Source organism: Camelina sativa, chromosome 8 (assembly GCF_000633955.1).
Source record: "Camelina sativa cultivar DH55 chromosome 8, Cs, whole genome shotgun sequence".
Classification (NCBI taxonomy): Eukaryota; Viridiplantae; Streptophyta; class Magnoliopsida; order Brassicales; family Brassicaceae; genus Camelina; species Camelina sativa.
This window is the reverse complement of record NC_025692.1, coordinates 2,335,039-2,359,404: the sequence shown is the minus strand read 5'-3', so window position 1 is coordinate 2,359,404 and position 24,366 is coordinate 2,335,039. Positions and strand designations below refer to the sequence as shown.

At 38.7% G+C, this 24,366-nt stretch overlaps 6 protein-coding genes and 1 long non-coding RNA gene across 10 annotated transcripts in view; 6 read left to right on the top strand and 1 right to left on the bottom strand.

Moving 5' to 3' along the window:
* LOC104705730 (high affinity nitrate transporter 2.7-like) overlaps positions 1–722 on the top strand; it is a 5,546-nt gene extending 4,824 nt beyond the window's left edge. Inside the window, exons 2-3 of the mRNA XM_010421797.2 lie at positions 4–132; positions 221–722. Coding sequence (XP_010420099.1) covers positions 4–132; positions 221–521 — 430 coding nt within the window. The 3' untranslated portion in view covers positions 522–722. The remainder of the gene's footprint in view (positions 1–3; positions 133–220) is intronic.
* On the top strand, positions 2,575–5,977 carry LOC104705729. Of its 3 annotated transcripts, XR_754371.2 has the most exons (12): positions 2,575–3,249; positions 3,455–3,568; positions 3,676–3,776; positions 3,871–3,942; positions 4,041–4,122; positions 4,251–4,331; positions 4,534–4,572; positions 4,755–4,820; positions 4,913–5,062; positions 5,452–5,580; positions 5,688–5,761; positions 5,882–5,977. XR_754371.2 is itself a non-coding variant. In XM_010421794.2 (11 exons), exons 1-11 carry the CDS (start codon positions 3,022–3,024, stop codon positions 5,706–5,708), a joined length of 1,083 nt encoding a protein of 360 aa, XP_010420096.1. In that variant the 5' UTR covers positions 2,575–3,021; the 3' UTR covers positions 5,709–5,885. The 3 variants fall into 3 exon arrangements, 2 of the variants coding, with proteins under 2 accessions (XP_010420096.1, XP_010420095.1); XM_010421794.2 differs by having other exon boundaries at positions 5,688–5,885; XM_010421793.2 differs by having other exon boundaries at positions 5,452–5,885.
* LOC109125835 lies at positions 5,339–6,113 on the bottom strand. 2 transcript variants are annotated; one of them, XR_002032940.1, is made up of 3 exons: positions 6,022–6,113; positions 5,849–5,920; positions 5,339–5,704 (listed from the first exon to the last, which is right to left on the bottom strand). It is a non-coding gene; the product is annotated as an uncharacterized LOC109125835 (long non-coding RNA). The 2 variants fall into 2 exon arrangements; XR_002032939.1 differs by lacking the exon at positions 6,022–6,113 and having other exon boundaries at positions 5,849–5,941.
* On the top strand, positions 9,198–11,805 carry LOC104705728 (protein transport protein sec31; the record flags this gene model as incomplete). Its single annotated transcript, XM_010421792.2, is given in 3 exon segments — positions 9,198–9,429; positions 9,992–10,270; positions 10,552–11,805. Coding segments are annotated over 3 exon segments (1,570 nt in total), but the record flags the coding sequence as incomplete, so codon positions are not given.
* On the top strand, positions 12,012–14,467 carry LOC104705726 (WD repeat-containing protein 82). The gene is made up of 10 exons (XM_010421791.2): positions 12,012–12,166; positions 12,282–12,382; positions 12,577–12,686; positions 12,788–12,854; positions 12,944–13,043; positions 13,336–13,452; positions 13,549–13,686; positions 13,767–13,848; positions 13,976–14,025; positions 14,172–14,467. The coding sequence occupies exons 1-10, from the start codon at positions 12,098–12,100 to the stop codon at positions 14,340–14,342; spliced, it is 1,005 nt and encodes a 334-aa protein (XP_010420093.1). The 5' UTR covers positions 12,012–12,097; the 3' UTR covers positions 14,343–14,467.
* LOC104705725 (pescadillo homolog) lies at positions 14,772–18,470 on the top strand. The gene is made up of 13 exons (XM_010421790.2): positions 14,772–14,876; positions 15,021–15,106; positions 15,291–15,539; positions 15,635–15,760; positions 15,866–15,950; positions 16,038–16,148; positions 16,286–16,379; positions 16,499–16,764; positions 17,067–17,174; positions 17,268–17,389; positions 17,492–17,711; positions 17,813–18,004; positions 18,226–18,470. Exons 1-13 carry the CDS (start codon positions 14,853–14,855, stop codon positions 18,304–18,306), a joined length of 1,764 nt encoding a protein of 587 aa, XP_010420092.1. The 5' UTR covers positions 14,772–14,852; the 3' UTR covers positions 18,307–18,470.
* LOC104705724 (U-box domain-containing protein 3-like) lies at positions 19,855–21,206 on the top strand. The gene is made up of 2 exons (XM_010421789.2): positions 19,855–20,245; positions 20,333–21,206. The coding sequence occupies exons 1-2, from the start codon at positions 20,031–20,033 to the stop codon at positions 21,099–21,101; spliced, it is 984 nt and encodes a 327-aa protein (XP_010420091.1). The 5' UTR covers positions 19,855–20,030; the 3' UTR covers positions 21,102–21,206.

The window sequence follows — 24,366 nt, the reverse complement described above, 5'->3', positions numbered from 1 at the left end:
TGGGTTGTTGTGTGTGTTACTCGGACGAGTTAACTCGCTCTGGGGATCCATCGCCGTCATGTGGGTCTTCTCTGTTTTTGTTCAAGCTGCTTCTGGCCTTGTCTTTGGCGTCGTCCCTTTCGTCTCCTCCAGGTTTTGGTTAAGCGTCGGTTTGATTTTGATTTGGTTTGGTTTGGTTTGATTTATTCGGTTAACTTTTGTTTTTATGAAATTGACACAGATCTTTAGGAATGGTGGCGGGGATTACGGGAAGTGGCGGCACTGTGGGTGCGGTGGTGACGCAGTATCTGTTGTTTTCAGGCGATGGTGTTAGGAAACAGAGAAGTATTTCACTTATGGGTTTGATGATGTTTGTGTTTTCACTTTCTGTTACATCTATTTACTTTCCACGTTGGGGTGGAATGTGTTGTGGCCCTTCGTCGTCGTCTTCTGGAAGTGAAGATGTTTCCCGGCGACTTCTGGACGACGATGAAGAGGAAGATGGTAAAGTGAGAAGTGGTATACTTCGTCCCGTTTGTTGATTGCGTATTTGAGCTGCTAAGCATTTGGCCATATCAGAAGTAATGGGTAATGGCCAAAGTAATTAATACACTAGGCAGATTAATCTTTATTATAAGGGGATTTGTGGATTAAAATGTTAAGGGAAGACTTAAGGAAGAATTGGCTGTTTGTCATGTCAAACAGTCTTTAAAATTTTATATATGTTCTTGTTCGTGTTGAAATTGTCACTCCACAACAACAATTCAGCTATCTATTCAAGGTTTCATAACAACACCGCAACACCAGCTCATGTTCTATTCAAGGTTCTGGATAGGCAGGTTCGTGATGCCATCCTTGCGAAGAGCCATCGTAAAAACTTCAAAAGGTCAATGCAAGTGTGGCTTAGATCTATTTAGGTGTGCTTCTACCAACTCTTATGTTCCACAGATATCTTCTTGTTTTTTTATCTTTTTGGGCAAGGACTATCTTTTGTATCAAGCTATTGTAGACACTACAATTTATTTTCTTGAATGAAAATTCACATATTTTTTTAAAAAACAACAACAATTGAGCTGACGCCATTGCAAAACAAACCAGCTAATTAGTTTGCATCCTCTTTGTATATATATCTTGGAATAGTACTAATTAGACTAAGTGACTGTAACAAATCAACTCCTATAGTGTTGCATGTTTATATTAGTGGAAAAGGAAGGAAGTTGACGTCAAAGAAGAAGAAAAAAAAAAGAAAAAAAGGTAACATACAAACATTTTGATCAACTCATTGTTTTGGTTTTAAAAAAAAAAAAAAAACTCATTGTTTTGGTTCTTTTTGCCTCTGTTTCTTTGGCACATCTTGTAAAAGACAAAGAGCAAGAAAATTAAATTATACTAGTTATCAGTCGCCATTCAAAGCATTTATTCCGATATGTAACATTATAAATTCTTGTAAAAACTAACCATTAATTTTGGTGAATGAAGGAAGTCACCGACGTTGTCACGTTGATAAGTTTGGACGGTAGAGAAAGAGCTCAGCAGGGGTGACCTGAGAACACATGTAAAACGAGAGATGTAATGTAATAATGACGTGGCGTCATTACAGTCGTTGATTGCACATGTGTTCTCATGTCGACCCTGTCGAGATCCACTACCTTGACGATATTTTTTCTCTCTTTTGAACCAGTATTAAATTATAGGATAGTTACAATTCGAGTACCGATTCCCCTGAAAACTGATGCGGAACTAATATATATACACACAAAGTTATGAAGGGATTGGGCAATAATGGGTGGTAGTACACAATCTCACCCCAAAAATTGTAGTACACTAGCTTAAATATTATTGCATTCATTTACGTTTTCTTGTAGTACAAATAAAAACAAAAAGTTCAGACAGACTTGCGTACCTGCAAAATTGATTAAAACAAAACAACTTTGTACTTCTTTGAAAGTACAACGGCGAGTTTTGTACTAGCTGCCTAGCTGGTAGGAACGCCAAAAGAATGAGTACTAGGAAACGTTCCAAATATGCTCCACGTGTTCGTTTACTATTCACGATAGATATTTCTTTGCGAACCAGTGTGGTCTGAAGTAATTTTTTTCGCACTAGTTTTATAGAGATGCTACACGTTATAGTTGAATTTGTATACTGTAGTCACATTTTTCGTACATGGTTATGTTTTAAGTATTATCCAAACAATATCGTATCTATATATTTTCATACATGTTGTAATTACATAGCCACACAATGAATTATCAAAATGTCATTCTAACTCAAAGAAAAAAAAACAAAAAACAAATAATGCATAGACAAAAAAAATTAATGCAACAAGCTCATTGCGGCCGTATATCATTAAATTTTGATAGTTGGGGCCTTGGGTGGGGGGGGNGGGGGGGGGGGTTATGCCGTAATAAATAAAATTGAAGCAGGACCTAAAATAATAAAACCAACTGGACCAAGACCAAAATAATAAAACCGGGTCGGTTAGCGTTTAATCGGTGTTAAAAATACATTAATTAGCTGGGTATGAATTGGACCGGGCTTCAATTTTGCCAGTTGAAGTGTTCGCTTTACGAAAAAACAAGAGAAAGGCCCACCTCACCACCAGCAGCATCTCTCTCTCTCACACTTTCTCACTCTCCAAGTCTCCTCCTTCCCGTGAAAGCTGAAAGCTCATCTTCTCCTTCCACGTGATTTGTCTCCCCCGGATCACTAAGCTTTCAGCTCGACGACATCGTCCTTGGAGTTCGGTTCAAGCAACCGGTAAATCTTCCACTGATTTTGAAGAAGATTCTTCCATGTTCGATCTGATCCGGCTTCAGAGATCGAGAGTTGATTGCCTCCAAACATCTTGAATTTTAAACCAGAGACGAATACGACTTAGAGCAAGATATATATATATATAGAGAGAGAGAGAGATACGAAGCTGTTTTCATTTTCAACGTCTGATTGACTATGTAAAGTTCTGATCTACGGAGACGAATGGCGGGAAAATTGACTTGAGCCGCGTTTTTTTTTTACTGGGTGGGTCGATCCAATCCAAAAATGAAGAAGAAGGCGTCGCAGCAGAAGTTACTGTACAGATGGAAGAGGAAGGTATACGGTACATTGATGTTCGCTTTCTGCTTGGGGACTTTCGTATTTATCCAAGCTCGTTTCCATGGAATCACTTCGTCTCTCAAGCCTCGCCTCGATCAGAAACCTCAGATTGCTTTCCTCTTCATTGCCCGTAATCGACTCCCTCTCGAGTTTGTCTGGGATGCTTTCTTTCAGGTACACATACACTTCTCCTCCTTTCTCTAATTGGGTTCTGAAACACTATTAGGTTAGATTCTGGTACTTGGGATCTTTTGGATGTTTTCACTCTTGGAATGTGGATAATTTAGTTATAAATCATGTTTTATAGCTTTAAAAGAAATTGTCAAAGCCATGTTGAAGTAATTCAGCTTGGTCCATGATAATTATGTTCTTTTTGCAGGGTGAGGATGGAAAGTTCTCAATATATGTTCATTCTAGACCTGGATTCGTACTCAGCGAGGCTACAACTCGATCAAAGTTCTTCTTGGATCGGCAAGTTAATGACAGCATACAGGTTGCTGCTATGAGAATTATGTATCAGTTTATTAAATCATGATTTTTTCATTAGCAGCATTTTTTTTTTTTTTTTTAAGGTCGTCTGATTCATTTGTTTAATTACAGGTAGACTGGGGTGAATCAACCATGATTGAAGCAGAACGTGTATTGCTCAGACATGCACTTACTGATCCATTTAATCACCGCTTTGTTTTTCTTTCTGATAGGTGAGATTGATTTTGTAGGTATCTTTACATGTCTGGGATTGCAATTGATGAACTTGCCTAACTAAATTTTTCAGTTTGTTTGGTTTCTTCTCAGCTGCATACCTCTGTACAGTTTCAGCTACACTTATAACTATATCATGTCAACACCAACTAGTTTCGTTGATAGGTCCGTGCTGCTTAAATACATAACTCCATACTGTAACTTTGATGCCAACAGAAAGGAATGTTTATGTTGGAATCACTAAATATTTTTCTTTATTGCAGCTTTGCAGATACAAAAGATAGCCGTTATAATCCTAGAATGAATCCCATTATTCCTGTTCATAACTGGAGAAAAGGATCACAGGTGAAGTTTTGATCCCTTGTTGTGTAAAATGTATTTCTAAATGACCACGAATTCTGTCATTCTGAATGTGTGAACTTTAGCTGATATTATCTCTGCTATGTTTACTTTATTCTATTGTCTTCTCGAAGTGGGTGGTTCTGAATCGAAAACACGCAGAAATTGTGGTGAATGATACCTCCGTCTTTCCGATGTTTCAGCAGCATTGCAGAGTAAGTTGTAGAAACCTTCACTTCATTAGCAAGCTTGGGAATACTGTATTTGATATTTATGAGCTGTCCTCTAGTATGATACTGTAAAGAGGGATATACTCTCTTTGTTTTCATTCATTTATTGTGAGAGTTACTTTGTTAGTGGACAGTTCACTGTTGCCTTGGCTCACTCATTAACTTTTTTTTGCATATGATCTTGCAGAGAAAATCACTTCCAGAGTTTTGGCGAGATCGTCCTGTGGTAAGTTGCTTTTTCTCTGGTCACAGATTTAATTACCGCACCATATTAACAGTTCCTCGTCACCCCATAAGCTGCTCATGTCCATTTGATTCCTGCACGTTTTAGTCTGTAGAATCTGGAAGGCATTTCTAGCTTGATGACCAGGACACGATGTATTGTACTAATGTAGTCTTATTGTGTAGCCAGCTGAAGGTTGGAAGGAACACAACTGTATACCTGATGAGCACTACGTTCAGACATTGCTATCTGTAAGATTAATGTTTGATCCAACCGTATGCATTGTCATTTAGAAATGAATGGTACAATTAATCAAATCTGGTAATCCTTCTTAAATTTTCAGCAAAAGGGTGTAGATAGCGAACTCACACGTAGATCACTGACACACTCAGCTTGGGACCTTTCTTCCTCTAAAAGAAACGAACGTCGTGGATGGCATCCTATGACGTACAAATTTTCTGATGCGACTCCTGATTTAATACACTCCATTAAGGTACACATGTGTTATCACTTCTTGGACCAAAAGAGAAATTGTGGGTTCAGATTTTTGGTAAGGTCCGGGCATTTGGTCTTACGGTTTAGTTTAGATATCTTGGATTTCGAGTATTTAGGTTTTGTGAAGAGGTAACACCACCAACTCCAAGCTAAAAGTAAACTGGTTCGGTTAGGGTCTTAAATTTTTGGTTCAGTTGGGGTTACCAAATCGAAATCAGAATTGGGTTAGTTTGTTTTTTTATGGTAATGCATTCTTAAGACCAACATTTTTATCTGGTAGAACTAAAAATCTCTATTATGTATCTTGTTTTTTCTTGCTATGGCTTTAACCCTCTTTACAAGCTTAAAACAGAAGTTGAATCACTAACCAAACACATTGATTCACAGGGAATAGACAATATCAACTACGAGACGGAATATCGGCGAGAATGGTGTAGTAGTAAAGGGAAACCGTCGCCGTGCTTCCTCTTCGCCAGGAAGTTCACTCGTCCTGCTGCTCTCCGCCTCCTCCGCAAAGTAAACATTTCTTTCAAAATCATCGCTTAAACTAAGAAAAATTACATCACAAACATATTACTGATGAGCTCATTGTCGGTTCCTTGCTTCCTCTGTTTCTTTGGCAGTCTATCTTGTTAAAGGACTAAGAGCAAGACAATTAAGTAGATCATTCACCATTCATAGCATATATTACACATAGGTACGTAAGATTACTAAGATTTACAACAATGTTTGTATTTGTTATTTCATTTGTAATACTACAGATCGAAATTACATAGAAACTTACCATTTGGTATATGAATAAATCCTCGGCGTTTAGATAAGTTTGGACGGTAGAGAAGAGCTCAGCAGGGGTGACCTGAGAACACATGAAAACGAGAGATATTAATCATTACATGGCGTCATTACATCCCTTGGTTGCACATGTGTTCTCATATCGACCCTGTCGAGATCCACTACCTTCGAAATATCTTCGGTTTATTACAACTTGTGTTTTAATCTGCCTAGACTGGGAACTATTTATATACAGACACACATAATGAAGGATTGAGTAGTACACAATATAACCACACAAATGGTAGTACACGGGACCAAGTTTTGTAGCATTCGTTTATGTTTTGTATAGTACAAAAAAAAACTTCAGACTTGTGTACTGCAAAATTCATTAGAAGAAGAATGAGGAAAATCAACATTGTACTTCTCTGAAAGTACAACGGCGAGTCTTGTACTACTAGCGATTGTTTTCGGAAGTTATTATAATTTCTTTATGGTCCTTCTCCCTTATTCTAAATTTAGATCAAAATGACCTCACAATTACAAAAGTGGGGAAAAGTACTAAAGACCCATACTATTGAATTTGGTTTAATGACTTTCATAATGAGAGCGGAGGTAAACAAAAGTAATAAAAAAGCCCATTATGTGACGAAAGAATAGTGGAATACAAAAAAGAGTGCGCGTGATTTTGCATACATTGGTATTAAGTATTAACTTTTATTTAAGTCCCACATCGTAAACACACGGAGAAAGACAACAAACTCATGCCATATAAAAGATGGAGAGAGCCTTCAGTTAAAAATCACGGAGCCGTGCGATAAGCACATAGCGAACTATTCTTTCGCCTTTTACTAAAGAATACCGTGTGCTTGTCGTACTAAGCGGCATACGCCTATTTTTGGAGGGTTGTCTCTTGTTGAGATCAACCCCTAACAATCATTAACATTGATTTTTTTTTAATTAAATATAACTTCCTTAACGAGCAGTATATGAATTTAAAACTTCTTAACGACACAGTAAGCTATTGAGATGATTACAGTTGAAGATGATTACTGTTGAAGAGCTTACACTAGTCCCACATCGGATGAGTATTAGCAAAACAAAGCCAAAGTTTTGCTATAAGAGAACTTGCAAACTTTGAGACAAAGCATATCTTTCTCGGCCTTTTGGCTTAGATCAAGAGACATCAGTTGGAATGAAAGAGTAAACCCGTGAGTTGTTGTGTGCGACTGGTTCAATTTGTCTACTAGTTTTTGAAATGTATCCACTTTATCTCCAACTTTAACCATCTCTATGGTCTTTTCAAATGCTAGACGCCCCCACGGATATTCAGCAAAAGCATCAACATCTCTTACCATCTCCACAATTTTTTTGGACGCTCTAACAGTTGATAAGTCACAAAGCAATATACCCTCAACTATTACAATAAGGGCCAATTGTAACCTCCGAGCTCCATCCATTTTTTTGGACTTTGGCATCCTCTTGTCTAGCTTCAACATATTGACAATTTCTTGTATAGTGTTTGAGTTCTTTGGTCCTAACAAACTCCCTCAGTAAGGATCATCACCTTCGGCCGGATTCTGCATTTTGGCAATGGCGTTTTGACTTGGCAATTGGCCGTAGTTCAGGCCAGTCACAATAGCAAACTCTCTGAGGGAAAAGCGTATTGGATGACCGCCATAAACAAACCACATCTCATGTTTCTTCATAGTAACAAGTGATCTACAGAGGATTTGATGGACCATTTTCCCTGACAACGAGCTCTTTTTTACTGGTAGGCGGAACAGGCAGCCGATTGGTGAAGACTTAAGCCACTCAAACTCTTTCGTCCCATCCATGACTTCAACAATGTCGAGGAGATACTCGGGTTTCGAGTAAGAGTTGATACGTCCTTTCTGAGGATAACAATCGATTGTGAATAGCCTAGGAGGCAGCAGTTGCGCATTAGCCCCTAAGACTGTTGGTTCGGGGCTGAGGTTCCTGTAAGATAACAAGATTTGACGGTAGACATTATTATATCGGACGGTAGACAACAATATTATCTGAATAGACGAAGTGCTAACAAGTGTCGGTTGCAGACATTTAAACAGTGGACATTTTTTAAAACAGAACCGAGTGGACAAATTATCTGGATCGGTAGACAAGATTATAATCTGAATGGATGGACAATTTTTAAAAAAACTAATTCCGTAGACAAGGAAACTGTGGACGAATCCGAAGAACACAAAAATATTGTCCACTAGGTTTATGGTAGACATAAATGGTAGACACAAATGGTCTACTAAGGTTTATGGCAGACAAAAATTCTGTAGACGAGAAACATCAACAAATTTGGGATCCGGTCCACAAGGAGACAATATCGAAGTTTAGAGATCTGGTCCACAAGGGAAGCAACAGTGATGTCGTCCACAAAAAAATCAAATAAGTTTAAGGCAAACTAACCCTGACAACGTTCGGGCAGTCGGGTGAGCCCCTTGGGTTTTCTCCTTGACGGGATCAGAGCGATTTGTGGGGCCAGTTTCAGGAACACTAACAGAGAATTTAATGAGAGACGTAAGTTAATTTAAAGAAAGAAATACGGAATTAGCAGGAGATAAATCAGGAAATTTATCCTCCGACGACGACCAACAGTGTGGAGAAATTCATCGGCGTTTAGCGGGAATGAAGGAGGTGGACTGGCCTATAGCGAAATTACAGTTCGAGGCACATTCTCTTTTGTGTACGAATGATTCGAGAAAAATACAGAGAGCCGCGAAAAAGAGAAAACAGGGAAGAAGAAGAAGTGGAAGACGATTCAGTTTCGGGGTTAGGGTAAAAGGTACAATTGTTTTTTTTTTTTCAAATATTTACAACAGTTGATAAAAAGGACAATAGGGTAATTTTATGGGGATATAATGCCATCGGTATGGCAGATTTCGAAAGGATGAAGCAGTTATGACACATTTCGTAAGTTTTTTCACTGTATATGGCACATTAGTTAGATTTCTCATGTCAAAATATATAATCTTCTCTGTCTAAAAAATAACCACTCTTACTCGTAATTGCAGTCAATTCTGGTTGTTTCCTCCTTTGTCCCCACGTCGAGTTGGAGAAAGTTAGTAGTCATGGGCTAATTAAGTCTCCAAGCCCAATGGGCTATACAGCAAGTCTTCGAATTGATGTTGATGACGCGTTACATTAGAAAGAGATGCTGACCTATACGATTTGGCCGATGACAATTAATTGTAATTTTTCTCCAGGAAGTTAAGGAAATCATATAAAATCTAAGGGGAGAGATTATTATAACTTCGATCGATGAATACGTCTATGTACTCGGATAAGCAGATAATGGATCTGATGAACGAAGACAATACTAATAATAATAATTCACAAGACGGCGGCGATCACCAGAAGCACCGCGCCGGTGATAATAATAATGGCTTGGAGTCGAAGAAGGAAGCGATCTTTCCAAGCTATGATTTCCAGCCTATTCGCCCTAATGCCTCTGTCGGATTGTCTCACCACGCTTTAGATCTCGCCGGATCTGTTAATTCCACAGCCGCTAGGGTTTGGGATGCATCTGATCCAAAACCGGTTTCAACTTCTTCCGCAAGAGTAATATTTTCAAAAAATTCTCTCATATCTCTCCCCCCCCCCCCCCCCTTNCCTCCCCCCCCCCTCCCCCTTTCGTTTATGATTTGCGATCAATCTCCTTTGTTTGTGTCTCTGTTAGTTTTTACCACGGTTACGGTATTTTGCTTATTAGAATCGGTATTAAGGTTTAGAAGAATCATAAACAGTTGTTTTGACTGTGTTAATGGATATATAATATATATATATATATACTAGTTCTGGTTCTCAAGCTCCGCTCTGTGTTTTCTTCACTGTTCTGTGCTTACATTTTGCCTGACTTGATCTGTTCTTAGTTCATCGTTCAGAGACTAGTTGTGTAAGCATCATTTTACATATCTGTCTTTAATGTTTCATTCAGTATAAGTTTTGTAGAAAACACCTGATTTTTTAGGTATTATATATGATCTACAGCTATTGTGTATATTATTACTTTTATGTTTCATTACCAGTTTGCTTTAATCTTGCTTTGATGCTTGCATTGCTTGGTTAGGATAATGGCAGTTATCACACTTTTAAACATGTTGCATCTGGTTCGTTCTTGCAGAGTTATGGTTCTATGGACTCTCTTGAACCTTCAAAGTTGTTTGCTGAGAAGAATCGAAATGCCTCAGAGTCAGCTATTTTATCTGCGATTGATCTCACAATGAAGGCACATGCTGATAACCTGATACATGTCATAGAAGGTGTCAGTGCACGTCTAACTCAGCTGGAGACCAGAACTCGAAATCTCGAGAATCTGGTGGATGATGTGAAAGTTTCTGTTGGGAACAGCCATGGAATCACTGATGGGAAATTGAGACAGCTTGAAAACATCATGTTAGAGGTAACTTATCTCTTCTCGGAAACCTTAAGTAAATTAGACTGAATTTATAGAAACAACTAAATGAATCTGAGATATTAGACTAAGGGTTATTCTCTGCCTTTTGGATGCCAATTCCACTATTCTAGCCTGGCCTGGGAGTTATTGATCATTTAACTTCAAAGAAGTTTCTGGTTTCATGTTTTTTATTTTTCAATTTCTTTAATGCATTTGAGCTTTCATTCGATATACCATCTATCAAGCTTCTAGATTTCTCAGTACCTTCTTTGTATGATTGCTATCAGGTGCAAAGCGGTGTACAGATGTTGAAGGACAAACAAGACATAGTTGAAGCGCAGCTTCAGCTTTCAAAGCTCCAATTATCAAAGGTAAACCAGCAGCCCGAGAAACACTCTACACATGTTGAACCCACTCCTCAGCCACCCGCATCACTGCCTCAGCCACCAGCTTCTGCTGCAGCTCCCCCGTCTCTTACTCAGCAGGGCCTCCCGCCACAACAATTTATCCAACCGCCTGCCTCACAGCACAGTCTCCCGCCTCCTTCATCACAACTGCCTCAGCTTCCTAACCAGTTCTCTCCCCAACAAGAGCCTTATTTCCCTCCGCCTGGTCAGTCCCAGCCACCTCCAACAAACCAGCCTCCATATCAACCTCCTCCTCCAACCCAGTCACTGCATCAACCACCTTACCAGTCACCTCCTCAACAGCCACAATACCCACAGCAGCCACCTCAACAGCTCCAACACCCGTCTGGCTACAACCCGGAGGAACCACCTTACCCTCAGCAATCTTACCCACCAAACCCTCCTCGTCAACCACCTTCTCATCCACCTTCAGTTTCAGCCCCATCTCAACAGTACTACAACGGTCCTCCAACGCCACCATCAATGTATGATGGATCAGGTGGGAGATCCAATTCAGGTTTCGCTTCCGGGTACTCTCCTGAGCCTTACCAGTATACCGGTCCACCTTCCTCACAGTATGGAAACACCCCGTCTGTGAAACCGCCACATCAGAGTGGAAGCGGATCTGGTGCTTACCCACAGCTCCCAATGGCACGCCCACTACCACAAGGATTACCAATGGCTTCAGCCATAAGTAGCGGTGGAAGTGGCGGCTCGGGTTCCCCAAGATCAGGAAGCAGAGCCCCAGTGGATGATGTAATCGACAAAGTGGTAAGCATGGGGTTCCCAAGGGACCAAGTGAGAGGAACAGTGAGAACATTGACTGAGAATGGTCAAGCGGTTGACCTCAATGTTGTTTTGGATAAGCTGATGAATGGAGATAGAGGAGGTATGATGCAGCAGCAGCAACCGCCAAGAGGTTGGTTTGGTGGTCGTTAGCTGTGTTAATATCTCTTAATTGCGGTTTCGCTGACATTTGTATAGTCGTATTTTATCTCATGTCAGATTTCCTCGAACATATCTTTGGATTACCTTCTTGTTTGGTCTGACGACTTCATTATTTTTTCACCGCTTTCTCTATGTATTTGAAACTGAAACTTGAAGCTTCGGTCATTTATTTTCTCTTGTGTTTCATTCATTTGCGTACTTTGGCTCTTTGAAAATCACAGACCACCTACATAAAGAAACGTCCCTGCGTGTAGGCTTCGCTCTGTTGTTAATTTGTTATTATCTTTCCTTAGCCAAAAGACGACATACATTTTGACCGACTGGAACTGAACGACAAGATGTTTCTTCTTTACTTAAAACGGCGTCGTCATGTCACCCGCTAAACCCACTAAAACTCTTATTGATTGTCTCTCTCGCTCCCCTGCCTATCTCTCTCTCTCGGGGTTTCTCGTGCTTCACCGGTGGTTTCATCTTGACGATGTCGTTGACGGAGCTAGACGACGGAATTGTCCGCAGGATGGCCATCGGCGCAGTCTTCTCTGATTTCGTATGGACGGATTTATCTCTTTTGTCATTCCCTCATTTGATTTCAAATTAAATTTGGTAGAATCCAGATTTCGAGTCTAATCCATTCAATTCTGGTTGCTGGATGGATTTTACAGGGAGGGAAGATACATTCAGTGGGTTTCCATAGGACCGATGACCTACTGGTTACATCCAGCGAAGATGATTCACTTCGCCTCTTCGATATCGCCAACGCTAAGTCAGTTCTTCCTCCCTTATTTAGGTTTTCGATTAAGTTCTACCAGTTTTACTCTCAAGTAATATCGAAGAAATATATCGGATAAAAACGATTAGTTTGGATTTCTATGGAGTATGAAATTTTCTGTTGCACAAGACTGGAATTATTTTTTTTTATCTGAAAGTTTGTATTCGATGTTTGTTTAAAAAACGTAGACAGCTCAAGATTACATACCATAAGAAACATGGTACCGATCGTGTATGCTTTACTCATCATCCCAGCTCTCTTATTTGCTCTTCTCGATACAATTTGGAGTCTACTGGAGGTGAGTTCCTTCTTTTTATTCTTTTGCTTCAGATTGGTTAATCAATTAAAAATGGGTGGATATTGTACTTACTTGGATAATCTTTTCCTTCTTGGTGCTAGAATCCTTGAGATATCTTTCAATGTATGATAATCGGATCCTTCGCTACTTTAAAGGGCATAAAGACAGGTCTGATATCACCTCTGCAATTGGGAATTGGATATATCTTTTTGTTTACCTACTTACACTAGTAGTATGAAATTGTTCTTATGTTTCAGGGTTGTATCGCTTTGTATGTCTCCAATAAATGATAGCTTCATGTCTGGTTCTCTCGACAAGAGTGTCAGACTCTGGGATCTTCGTGTTAATGCCTGCCAGGTTAGTTTTCCAGTTTTACAAAGTCCGTGAAAGTCATTGTCCAATTAGTTTTGAGAAAGTCATATGGGATCACGTCTGAATATTCCTAGAGTTTTTACCAGAAAAGTGTCGTTTTCCTTTTGTTATCTAAACCTCCAAACCCTCATAATTTGAACCTGAAAATTAACGTAATGTGGATGTTGGAAGCATTTAACATGTAGAACAAGTTTTCTCGATTTAGGCTCCCTTCTTTTATTGTCTCTCTGTGAATGTATATGGTTTCATGATTTAGGCTTACCCTTTTAGTCAATAGGGAATTCTACATCTTCGTGGTAGGCCTGCAGTTGCCTATGACCAACAAGGCCTGGTGTTTGCTATTGCAATGGAAGGAGGTGCTGTTAAGTTGTTTGATTCCCGGTGTTATGACAAGGTTAGCTACTAAGTTTTGATTCACACAGCCATACACATTACTTCTCTTGTATTTCTAAGTTATGGCTACTCAACCCAATTTCAATCTCTTATGTAGGGTCCCTTTGACACATTTCTGGTAGGTGGGGATACCGCTGAGGTTAACGATATAAAATTCAGCAACGATGGGAAATCCATGCTCCTAACAACTACAAACAACAATATCTACGTTCTTGATGCATATCGTGGAGAGAAGGTAATCACATTCTGTTTCTTTCACTTGGAAAAGACAAAAGATTAGGTTCAAGTTGGTAAAACCGGTATGTTGTTTTGCAGAAATGTGGTTTTAGTTTGGAGCCTTCACAGGGTACATCCATAGAAGCCACCTTCACACCAGATGGCAAGTATGTTCTGTCAGGTAATGCATTTGTTAGAAACTCTACACAACATCCAAGCTTAACCAACTTAACTCCAAATTATGAAACTACTCAACCAAACCAGATAAAAATCTAGACCTCACAGTAAGTTTTCTTTTTCCGATACAGGTTCAGGAGATGGAACCTTACATGCTTGGAACATCGAGAACCCATCTGAGGTAAATGCAGAATAATCAACATCACCAGGATTGTACATATCCACTTAAAAGATGATGAATTATTCAGAAATTTAAAGCAACTATATCTTTGCCTTGTGCTTGTCACAGTATCTAAATTTTTGTCCATGGTTTTGTCAAAAAATAAGGTGGCGAGGTGGGAGAACAATATAGGAGTAGTGTCGTGTTTGAAATGGGCACCTCGTAGAGCCATGTTTGTTGCTGCTTCGACTGTTCTCACATTCTGGATACCCAACGATGGCGAGCCGCCAGTTCCCGCCGATCGTAGTGCTGCTGACCAACAACCTCCTCCTCAGTGACGACATATGTTTCCATTATGCACTTGTGTATTGTGGTTTTTAATTTTGCCAGTTAGAACAAATGTAAGCACACAAGTATTTGAATCACAAAATACAAAGACCTCTTAATTGATTCACTTTGGTTTTGGGTACTGGTTAGTGGTTACAATATTTTCCTTGGAAATAACCAATTTTGTTTTAATCTAAAAGGATAGGGATACATCAGTTTATTCCATACTAACACATCAATGTTTGTTTCTTTATGAAATTGCACCGTACTGTATCTACATTAGAATTTGATCCAAGCAAGATTTGTTGATAAACTGGGTTAATTCGGTTTGGTTCGGTTTTCTTTCCTCTGACAGTAAATGACCTTATTGGGCCTTTAAACCCATAATCGTAATAAAGAAGCCCATTATAACGTCCTCTTCTACCCCACTATGAATTCTCAGTTTTGGCTAAAACCCTAATTCTCTTTCTCTCCTTTACATCTCTCGTCCCCTCTCTGGTAGGCGTATCAGAATCATCACCATGCCGAAGCATTACAGGCCAGCGGTAAGTGTCTTCGTTGGATTGAACCTTTAATTTGTTTCCAATATCGGTTGATTAACCAACTGTTGTAATCCATATTCGTTTTTCCCCTTTGCTCGAGAAACTTTTTGAGCTGATGTTTTGTGGTTGTGTTTGTGTCATTTGCAGGGGAAAAAGAAGGAAGGAAATGCGGCTCGGTATATGACCAGGTCGCAAGCTCTCAAACATCTTCAAGTTAACTTGAATCTTTTCAGGTTCGTCGCTATTTTATAATATTTATGCTTATATTTTCGGAATTGGTGGCTCTTAGGTTACAATGGTTCTTTAATTTATCCTCAATCCTCAGTATTGGTTAAAAAAAGAAGCATTTAGTATACTTTGTTTCATATATATAGGTGACTAATCTGTTATTGTACCTGCTGATTTGGGTATTTTCAGGAGACTATGTATTGTGAAAGGTATATTCCCCAGAGAACCGAAGAAGAAGGTGAAGGGAAACCACCACACTTACTACCATGTCAAGGACATTGCTTTCCTTATGCACGAGCCACTTCTTGAGAAGTTCAGGGAAATCAAAACCTACCAAAAGAAGGTGAAAAAAGCCAAGGCCAAGAAGAACGAGGAGCTTGCACGCCTTTTGCTTACTCGCCAACCCACTTACAAGCTTGATAGATTGATCCGTGAGAGGTTTGCTTCTGACACACTACTTGATTTTGTTTTTTTCTTGTGTCTGAACATCCATGAGTTTAGACTGTTAACACTCTTGTGTTCCGAATTTATAGGTATCCAACATTTATTGATGCACTACGAGACTTGGATGACTGTCTTACCATGGTTCATCTTTTTGCCGTGTTGCCTGCATCAGACAGGGAAAATCTCGAAGTTAAGCGAGTTCACAACTGTAGAAGGTCAGAATCTTATCTCTTCTTTTGGAACTTTGTTTCTTTACATATCGGCAGCTTATCTTAGTCTCATATCCATTAATCTTAATTTGCGCTTCTTTTGTGAACCAGATTGACCCATGAATGGCAAGCTTACATTTCACGTTGTCATGCATTGCGTAAAGTGTTTGTATCTGTCAAGGGTATTTACTATCAGGTATTGTGTTACTTTATCTTGAAAGTTTATAATGGAATTAGTAGATTACAACCTATAATAATGGAACTTTGGTAATTATCTTAATAGGCTGAATTAGAAGGTCAGAAGATCACTTGGTTGACCCCTCATGCAATACAACAAGTTTTTACAAATGATGTTGACTTTGGTGTCATGCTAACCTTCTTGGAATTTTATGAGGTGAGAACTCCTAATCCCTATTCGTTCATTTTCCCTTGTTAACTTAATTCATAGTAGGAATGAATTAATTTGAGTTGCCTAACCTATACTAATGCTTGGACGTATGATGACAAATTTTCATTCACCTTTTGATGCAGACTCTTCTTGCCTTTATTAACTTCAAGCTTTACCATTCTCTGAATGTGAAATATCCGCCAATCCTTGATTCTCGGTTGGAGGCTTTGGCTGCGGGTAAGCTATCCTCCTCCAAGTAGCGAAGATATTCCTTAAATGATATCTTTCATATGTAACTATCAGAATATAGGACCTTTTACTCTGATTAATATTTATGCTTGTCTTCAATGTTGCAGATCTCTATGCACTGTCAAGATACATAGATGCCAGCTCCAGAGGCATGACGGTGGAACCTAAAGTTGATGCTTCATCTAGCTCACAGTCAAATGACCGTGAAGAATCTGAACTGAGACTTGCACAACTTCAGCACCAGCTGCCTTCGAGTGAGCCTGGAGCATTGATGCATATTGTTGCAGATAACAATAAAGAGGTTGAAGAGGATGAAGAAACAAGGGTGTGCAAGTCACTGTTCAAGGATCTGAAGTTTTTCTTGAGCCGTGAGGTATCTCTCTAATTCACTCCTGAGCCTCTTTATATCACTGAATTTTCTTGTAAAATAGTTAATCATTGGCAAACTTAAACTGGTAGGTACAAAACATACTCATTTGCTACTAAATTTTATCAGTAATTGACCAAATATAATAGTAGTCTTTCTATAACATGAATCTCTAACATCTCCATGTTTTTTATATTTTGGAAGATCTGTGTGCTTGAGTTTATCCTCGACTAGTGACCTAGAAGATCATTAATTTTTTTCATAACTGCGGCTTGTCTTTTATATGATAATTTTGTATACTTTTGTAGGTTCCAAGAGAGTCCCTGCTTTTTGTGCTTCCTGCTTTTGGTGGGATGGTGTCTTGGGAAGGAGAAGGTGCTCCGTTCAAGGAGGATGATGAGAGTATTACACATCATGTAAGCCATTTAGCTTGATGTTTAATATTGCCTTTGTATCCTAAAGTGTAGATATATAGAAAGTTTTCAATAGCATGCTTTCTACTTCTGTAGATCATCGATAAACCAAGTGCGGGCCATCAGTATCTTTCAAGGGAATATGTGCAACCACAGTGGATCTATGACTGTGTGAATGCTCGCATAATCTTGCCAACTGAAAAGTACTTGGTCGGAAGGTAACACATTCATAGCCCTTGCTCATTTCTTCTTTTACTACCATTTTTTTGTTTCGTTTTCTCAGCTGTTTACATAATTGTTGTGTGCTTTCTTACAAGCAGCATTCCACCGCCACACTTGTCACCGTTTGTGGACAATGAAGCAGAAGGATATGTTCCTGATTATGCTGAAACCATCAAAAGGCTTCAAGCAGCAGCGAGAAACGAAGTTCTTCCGTTGCCAGGTGTTGGAAAAGAGGATCTTGAAGATCCTCAAAACTTACTATACGCTGGTGTTATGAGCCGTGCCGAGGAAGCTGAAGCTGCTGCGAGCAAGAAGAAGGTCTGGTTTTGTGCTTGATATATGAATTAGCACAAACCTGTGAAGTTTTTTATGTGTTGATCAAGGTTTTAACTTTGTGTTGTGTGGGATATTTTATGTAGATGGCGGCAAAGGAGAAGCAATACCATGAGGAACTGAAGATTGAACTAACTGGAAGTAAGGCTGTCGTAGCACCTGAGGTGGCTGAAGATGAAGAATCAGGTCCCGATGCTATGCAAATAGCTCAAGAGGACGCTGATATGCCCACACTGCTGATGTCGCGTAAGAAGAGGAAGCTCTATGAAGCCATGAAGGTACGTACCATTCACAATCTACCTTTCATTCTTTTTTTTTTGGTCCATAGTTTCTATAAGTCTGTTACATGTAGAATCTCGCTAATTACATACAATCAGTACTAGATTTAGCTGTGTGATGATTCCTGGTTTTAAAAGCTCTGCTAAATCATATCAATGAAAGGCTCTTTAGTGTTTTGTAACTTGATGTTGTGTTTTCTTTTGTGAAATGCTATCTGCAGATTGGGCAGAAAAAGAAGAAAGCAAGTGTTGAACTAATCGAGCAGCGCAAGAAAAAGTTGAAGGATGCTCAATCATCATAACTTGTTTATTTTTTGTTTGCATTTCTGTTCTCTCAGGCTTGAGTTATCTATCATTAGTGTTTCTTCGCAACATGTACTCCCAAATTTGAAAAAAGTTTTTATTTTGATTATTGTTATACTTGTTATAAGAAATCCACAAAACAAGCAGTATTTGAAACTACGTACGTCTAGAACCTTTTTACATTATTTATGATGTATAAATCACGTGCATCAGTACGTATAAGTATGGTTAAAAGTTACATAGCTGTTCAAGTTTGATTGGCAATGAACACAACAGCATCAGTATGTATATGGTTAAAAGTTAAGTTACATAGTTGTTCAAGTTTGATTGGCAATTTTTCATGTTTAATTTTCTTTAAGGATTAGTAATAATAAGAGTAAGAGACAAGAATTTCCGTAAAGACAAAGGCGCCGTAAAACATAGAAAATCAAATGAACATATTCCAATTTTTATCATATTAGATCTCTATTTTTTTTTCTGATGCATGAGTACGCCTAAAGAAATAATCTATATCTACCTAATAATTTCTACAAAAATAGTATAATAATAAACGTGACCGGAAGCTTCTAGTTGGAGAGGTACTTTACAAGTCAAAAATGTGGTATAATTTCTAAATGTTTTCTTAGTTAGCATTTAGCAAGACTATTTTGATAACAAGTTATTCACTATATTGTTTTTAAAGTATTTGTTGAAAATACATATATTCTAAAAGAATGATGTGTATTTTGAATTCCATACTTCTAGCCGAAGAAAATTTGAAGCATTTTTCTTTTACACATATTCGGGCTTAGGGACCAATGGGGAAAGAAACTTGATCATATTATTCTCTGTCCCTAACGAAAGGAGATGAAGGATGTAAAACATTGAATTAAAATATACGTAAATTTTGCTCTTCTAAAATATTATAAACACATCCAAAAAAACATTTGTCACGTGGTGGTCTGAATCATTCATATTAATTCAGGTTGAGTGCAATATTTTTAAATTCCAAAGTGCGTATCGTTGTCAGTTTAGTACTAATATATTAAAGACAATTGATTGGCATTCGTTAGAAGTTTATTTTTAAAAAGTTGACCAGAAATCATATAATCTGTGCGTTTAAATCAAGAAAGAGACACCTAGTCTAGAGAGTTAATCGAATTATAATAACGTGGAAAAAATAACACTATAATAAGGTCAACTAGAGTTTAAAAACACACAATTTTTGCAACAAACTAAACTTGTCCATTGCTAAAACAATATAATCTCTTGGGATCAATGGCACTAAAGATATTGGATAATGCAGATCAGCTTTACCAATTGCTTCTACATGAGGAAAGATAAAGATTCAATCTATAGGAATCAACATTGGATAGATCATGCAAATAAGAACAAAATATCCAAACAGATACTTACTTTCCCATATGGGTTTTAAGATCCTCTAAAATTAAACTTATAATAATATCTACAGGATATAAAGAAAAATGAACAGGAAAAAATATATATAGGATAAAAAGAAGAAGCTGAGAGAAAAAAAAAGAAAAGCTTTAGGTGAGTTTGCTTCAACATGAAACAATGGATGCCCAAAAAAAAAGCCTAACATTGCTTGTTAAAGCAACCATATTTTCTATGTTTGTTAATTTCTCTATTATATTTACTTCACCAATCACCACCACACCTTCCCTCACTCTTCTTCCAAGTGAAGTTATTAACCAAAATTACAGAGAGGAAGAAGAGTGCTGCAATGGAGGATATTGTGGTGGAGAGTCTTCTTAGCGGTAACAGAGAAGCTCAGATAGAAGCAGCTATAGAGCTTAGTAATCTAACCAGGAAGCAAAGACAAAAAATGTCAGAAAAAGAAATCATTCCTCCTTTACTCTCAATGTTACAATCTCAAGACTGTATCACAACAGAAGTTGCTCTATCTGCATTACTCAGCCTTGCCTTTGGCAGTGAAAGGTATGTCTCTCTTCTTCTATATGGCTTGTGTTACGCCGGTAGTAACAGAAAAATATTAATAACTGAGTTTGTTGCTGATCTTTACAGGAACAAAGTCAGAATAGTGAAATCTGGGGCAGTACCAATGTTGCTAGAGATCCTCCAGTCAGAAACAAAGATGGTAATACTTGAACTGGCCATGGCATTTCTTCTGATTCTCTCTTCATGTAACAAAAACAAGGTCAAGATGGCATCAACCATGTTGGTTCAGCTTTTAGTTGGACTTATTGGGCTCGATAGACTTACCATTCGAGCCAAGGTTGATGGCATTGCAACGCTACAAAATCTATCGACTCTCCATCAGATTGTTCCCCTGGTTATAGCCTCTGGAGCACCGTATGCTTTGCTTCAAGTCATCAACGTTTGTGACAAAGCATCTGAATTGGCTGATAAGGCAGCAGCTTTGCTCGAAAACATAATCTCTCATTCACCAGAATCTATTTCCAGCATTAGTGGGGCAATTGGGGTTCTGGTGGAAGCCATTGAAGAAGGGTCAGCTCAGTGTAAAGAGCATGCGGTAGGGATATTACTCTGTATATGCAGCTACGACAGAGAGACGAACAGAGGAATGATACTGAGAGAAGGAGTGATGCCCGGATTGCTTCAAGTGAGCGTAGATGGGACAAGGAGGGCTAAAGAAATGGCTAGAGAGCTATTGCTTCTGTTAAGGGACTGCTCTGGCTACGTCATAAAAAACAAGCAGTCAAAGATTGAGATCGTTGAGCAGATAATGAGGGAGATTGATCAAGAAGGGGAAAGAATACCTGGAACCATGTTGAAGTTGGTGGAAGAGATGATCTCAAAACTCAGCACATAGCCCTTGTTGAATTCCATGTCTTTTGTATATATTGAATCAATGTACTGTTTCCGCAGAAGGAGAGTCTTCTTTTACTTAGGGAATAATTATCACCTTGCTATTTGATTTTGGTCCCTATAGCTAATTTTAACTCCTCTTCATTTTCCAACCAAAATCTACCAGGGTGGACTGTCAAAGTAGTAGAAGAAAACTCAAATGCATTTTACAAGAAACTAAAAGCCAGTTTCAATCAGCCTAAGAGTCTCTCAGTTCTTTCATTATATAACAAACCTAACTGTTTCTTTGATCGACCTACAGTAATATAATCGTGGTAGTTATATCGATTAAGCTCTGTGTCTATTCAGTGTTGATGATTCATCGGAAACTGCTGCTACTAGTGTTTTTGTAACGATGCATGCTACTACAATTAGTTTCATCTACCTCTTCTCTTGCTGGGTGGAGAAGTGGAGAAAAAAAAAAAAAGACTTTTGTAGTTATATATAGAGATGCGAGGTTTCTTTTCAAAGCTAGCGAAAATTACACTTGATTCCCTGAGAGAGCACAAGGGTAAAAAGCTTTCTGATTGAATTGCTATAAATTATATAAATCACAAAACAAAACAAAACAAAACAAAAATGAAAGTTACATATATCTGAATATGTGATATAAAATAGTTTTTATAACAAGGATTGAGAATATATTCAGACAAAAAGAGAAGCAGCATATAACAAGTTCAGGGGGCCAGTAGATGATGAGTCCGAGGAGAGAACAGTACCGGACCACTCAATGTTCGCCACAACCTCCAATACCTGGCCTTCCAAGCGTGGCGCAATGGAAAACTCGGCATACCAAAGCTCCAAAAACTGATCATCAGGACCTTGAGGCCGGGTTTCCCAGAAGATGGCCATCCTGCCACGAGAGAAGCAGAGTTTGATGATATCAAAACCAGAGTGTTGCTGCTGCAGCTCTTCCAAACCCTTGACTTCCTGCCAATCCGACTCAAATGGAATACGCCACAGTATTCTCCCGCCGGTACCACGGCAGAACAATGCTGGACCAGCTAAAAGCCAATCGCTTCTGTTTTCTGGGGGGTTAGACTCTCTTCTTCCGTCGTCTGCGTCTGCGTCTGCGTCTGCCTCTGCCTCTGTCTCTGCCTCAAACTTACATTCACTTGTTGAGAAATTAAAGATTTGACCATCCTCATCCACCGCGTAAACATGCTTGCTGTCGTCCGTCACCACACTTTGTTGGATTTTGAGGGGCATCTTGGGCGTAGACACAGGCAGGAACTCCCAAATTCCGGTTTCGAGATCATACACCTCTGCCCACTTGGAGGAATCAGCAGCAGCCTCATCCCATCACCCTCCAAACACGTATATCTTTTTGTTGTCTATCAAGCTTGCCGATGCTCCACTTCGAGCCATCTTCATGGGCGTAAGGCGGCACACTGTGTGATCGGCACAATTAAAAAACGTGACTTCCGATGTGGGTTTGCCGTTCACGAGTCCACCGATAACATAGACCCCCCAATAATCCTTCACGAAACAGGATCCTGCTACCGGGGCCGGATACGAGTGGTCCATATTGAGCCGTTTTAGCCGACGTTGCACGGGGTGGAGGACGAACCACCGTGGGCTTGTATCTGGATACATGTGCATATATACGTACAGATATGGGTGAAGGCAACCCCTCCGAGACCTCAACTTCCTGAGATAATGGTACTTTGCGACACCCCGGTACCTCTTGGAGACCATCGATAAGGCCACGAGGTCTAATCTCGACAACAGAGTCAGGCAGTCCACAACCACATCATCTGGCACCGACCATAACCCACACACCTCCGTCTCATTCTTTCTCCTCTTCTTCAATTCCAATCCCCGAATCCCACTTCTTCCCTTCATTGATTTGATTACGTTACCGGAGGGATCAATTTCCTTTCTTGCCCTAGGGGTTTTTTGTGACAGTGGTATTATGACACACAACGTAACTACAGATTGTGTGTCATCATAATTCCCCCAATATATATAGAATCAGTGGTCGTGTAAAAAAGGAAACAAAACTGCTGGAAAAAGGAAAAAAAAAAAAAAAAAAAAAAAGGGAAACACTAAACAGTCAATGCAAAAAAAAAAAGGGAATCATTGGACGAAGACGAACCAAGCGGTTTAAGTGAGTTCAATTACAAACTCTAATTTCAATAACAAAATTAACCATTTCTATTCACAATATACTCTCTTATAGATAATTATGTTTAGTGTAGATAAATTTGAGAACTTTTTTATTTAAATTAGAAAATTTTCAAAGGAAGAAGATTTTTTAAAGAAGATTTTCAAAGGAAGAAGAAAATAAAGGAGAGAAAATAAGGGGGTATATTCAATCTTGTATTTTGAGTTATTTGGGTTTAATTGAGTTTTTATATGATTTTGATGGATTTTTGGTGATTTTAAAGAAGTTTGTATGATTTGTTGTATAAAATTTTCAAATACCACCTAAAATTGAGATTTGGATGTGTATTTTTAACTCAAAAAAATCCTATAAAATCCTCCATAATCGTTAAAAATAATCAAAATTCAAATCCTCAAAACATTTTGTATAACTTTTAAACTAGATTTTCAATCACTAATTTTAATGAAAGAAGCTTTGAAGAAGAGAAAATTATTATTTGGTCATTTGTTTTTTTCCAACCTTTAAAATTTAAATTCGCTTCTAGTAACCGTTGAAAAAAAACAAAAACAAATAGTATACAGTACAACAGAATTCCACAGAACCGACGCCGTTTCACATTAATCTGTCCATTAAACATTGCAAGGAACCGAATGAGAGACTTCGTAAGTCACGATGCAAATTAGTTAAAAGTTAAAAATTAGTCAGGATATTCAGGGTGTGAATGGTTGCAGTGGTTGAGGTGGACAAATCCATCTGCGAATTAGACCGCTTTTTATTTACCATTCATTATGCGTAGTCCACAATGGTGCGGTCTACAGAAAACAGAAACAAAACCGCAGCGGTCCAACCGCGGACTGTTTTTTCTTACAAATAGAATTGGACCGCAGCGGTCCATTGTTCATACTTAAAACAGAGCAGTCTAGTCGGCAGATAGATTTGTCCGCCCTGACTGTAGTTATCATTCAGATCTTTAGTCAGGATGCAAATTAGTTAAAAATTAAAAGTTAAAACTATCTTATTGTTGGTTTGCCCATTAATTAATATCTCTTCAAAAAAGGTCACGTGAGTCACGAGTCTCGAGTGGCATCTACTCTTTCGGTTTGCCTTTTTTTTTTTTTTTTTT

Bases quoted from the DNA above. Each gene is read 5' to 3' on its own strand.
- LOC104705729 (XM_010421793.2), top strand. From the start codon at position 3,022: ATGAAGAAGAAGGCGTCGCAGCAGAAGTTACTGTACAGATGGAAGAGG. The intron at 3,250-3,454 runs GTACACATACAC...TTCTTTTTGCAG, and splicing joins TCTGGGATGCTTTCTTTCAG to GGTGAGGATGGAAAGTTCTC. The intron at 4,821-4,912 runs GTAAGATTAATG...TTAAATTTTCAG, and splicing joins ACGTTCAGACATTGCTATCT to CAAAAGGGTGTAGATAGCGA.
- LOC104705726 (XM_010421791.2), top strand. From the start codon at position 12,098: ATGTCGTTGACGGAGCTAGACGACGGAATTGTCCGCAGGATGGCCATC. The intron at 12,383-12,576 runs GTCAGTTCTTCC...TAAAAAACGTAG, and splicing joins TTCGATATCGCCAACGCTAA to ACAGCTCAAGATTACATACC. The intron at 13,849-13,975 runs GTAATGCATTTG...TTTCCGATACAG, and splicing joins TGGCAAGTATGTTCTGTCAG to GTTCAGGAGATGGAACCTTA.
- LOC104705725 (XM_010421790.2), top strand. From the start codon at position 14,853: ATGCCGAAGCATTACAGGCCAGCG. The intron at 16,380-16,498 runs GTAAGCTATCCT...TCAATGTTGCAG, and splicing joins GTTGGAGGCTTTGGCTGCGG to ATCTCTATGCACTGTCAAGA. The intron at 17,175-17,267 runs GTAAGCCATTTA...CTACTTCTGTAG, and splicing joins ATGAGAGTATTACACATCAT to ATCATCGATAAACCAAGTGC.
- LOC104705724 (XM_010421789.2), top strand. From the start codon at position 20,031: ATGGAGGATATTGTGGTGGAGAGTCTTCTTAGCGGTAACAGAGAAGCT. The intron at 20,246-20,332 runs GTATGTCTCTCT...TGATCTTTACAG, and splicing joins CTTGCCTTTGGCAGTGAAAG to GAACAAAGTCAGAATAGTGA.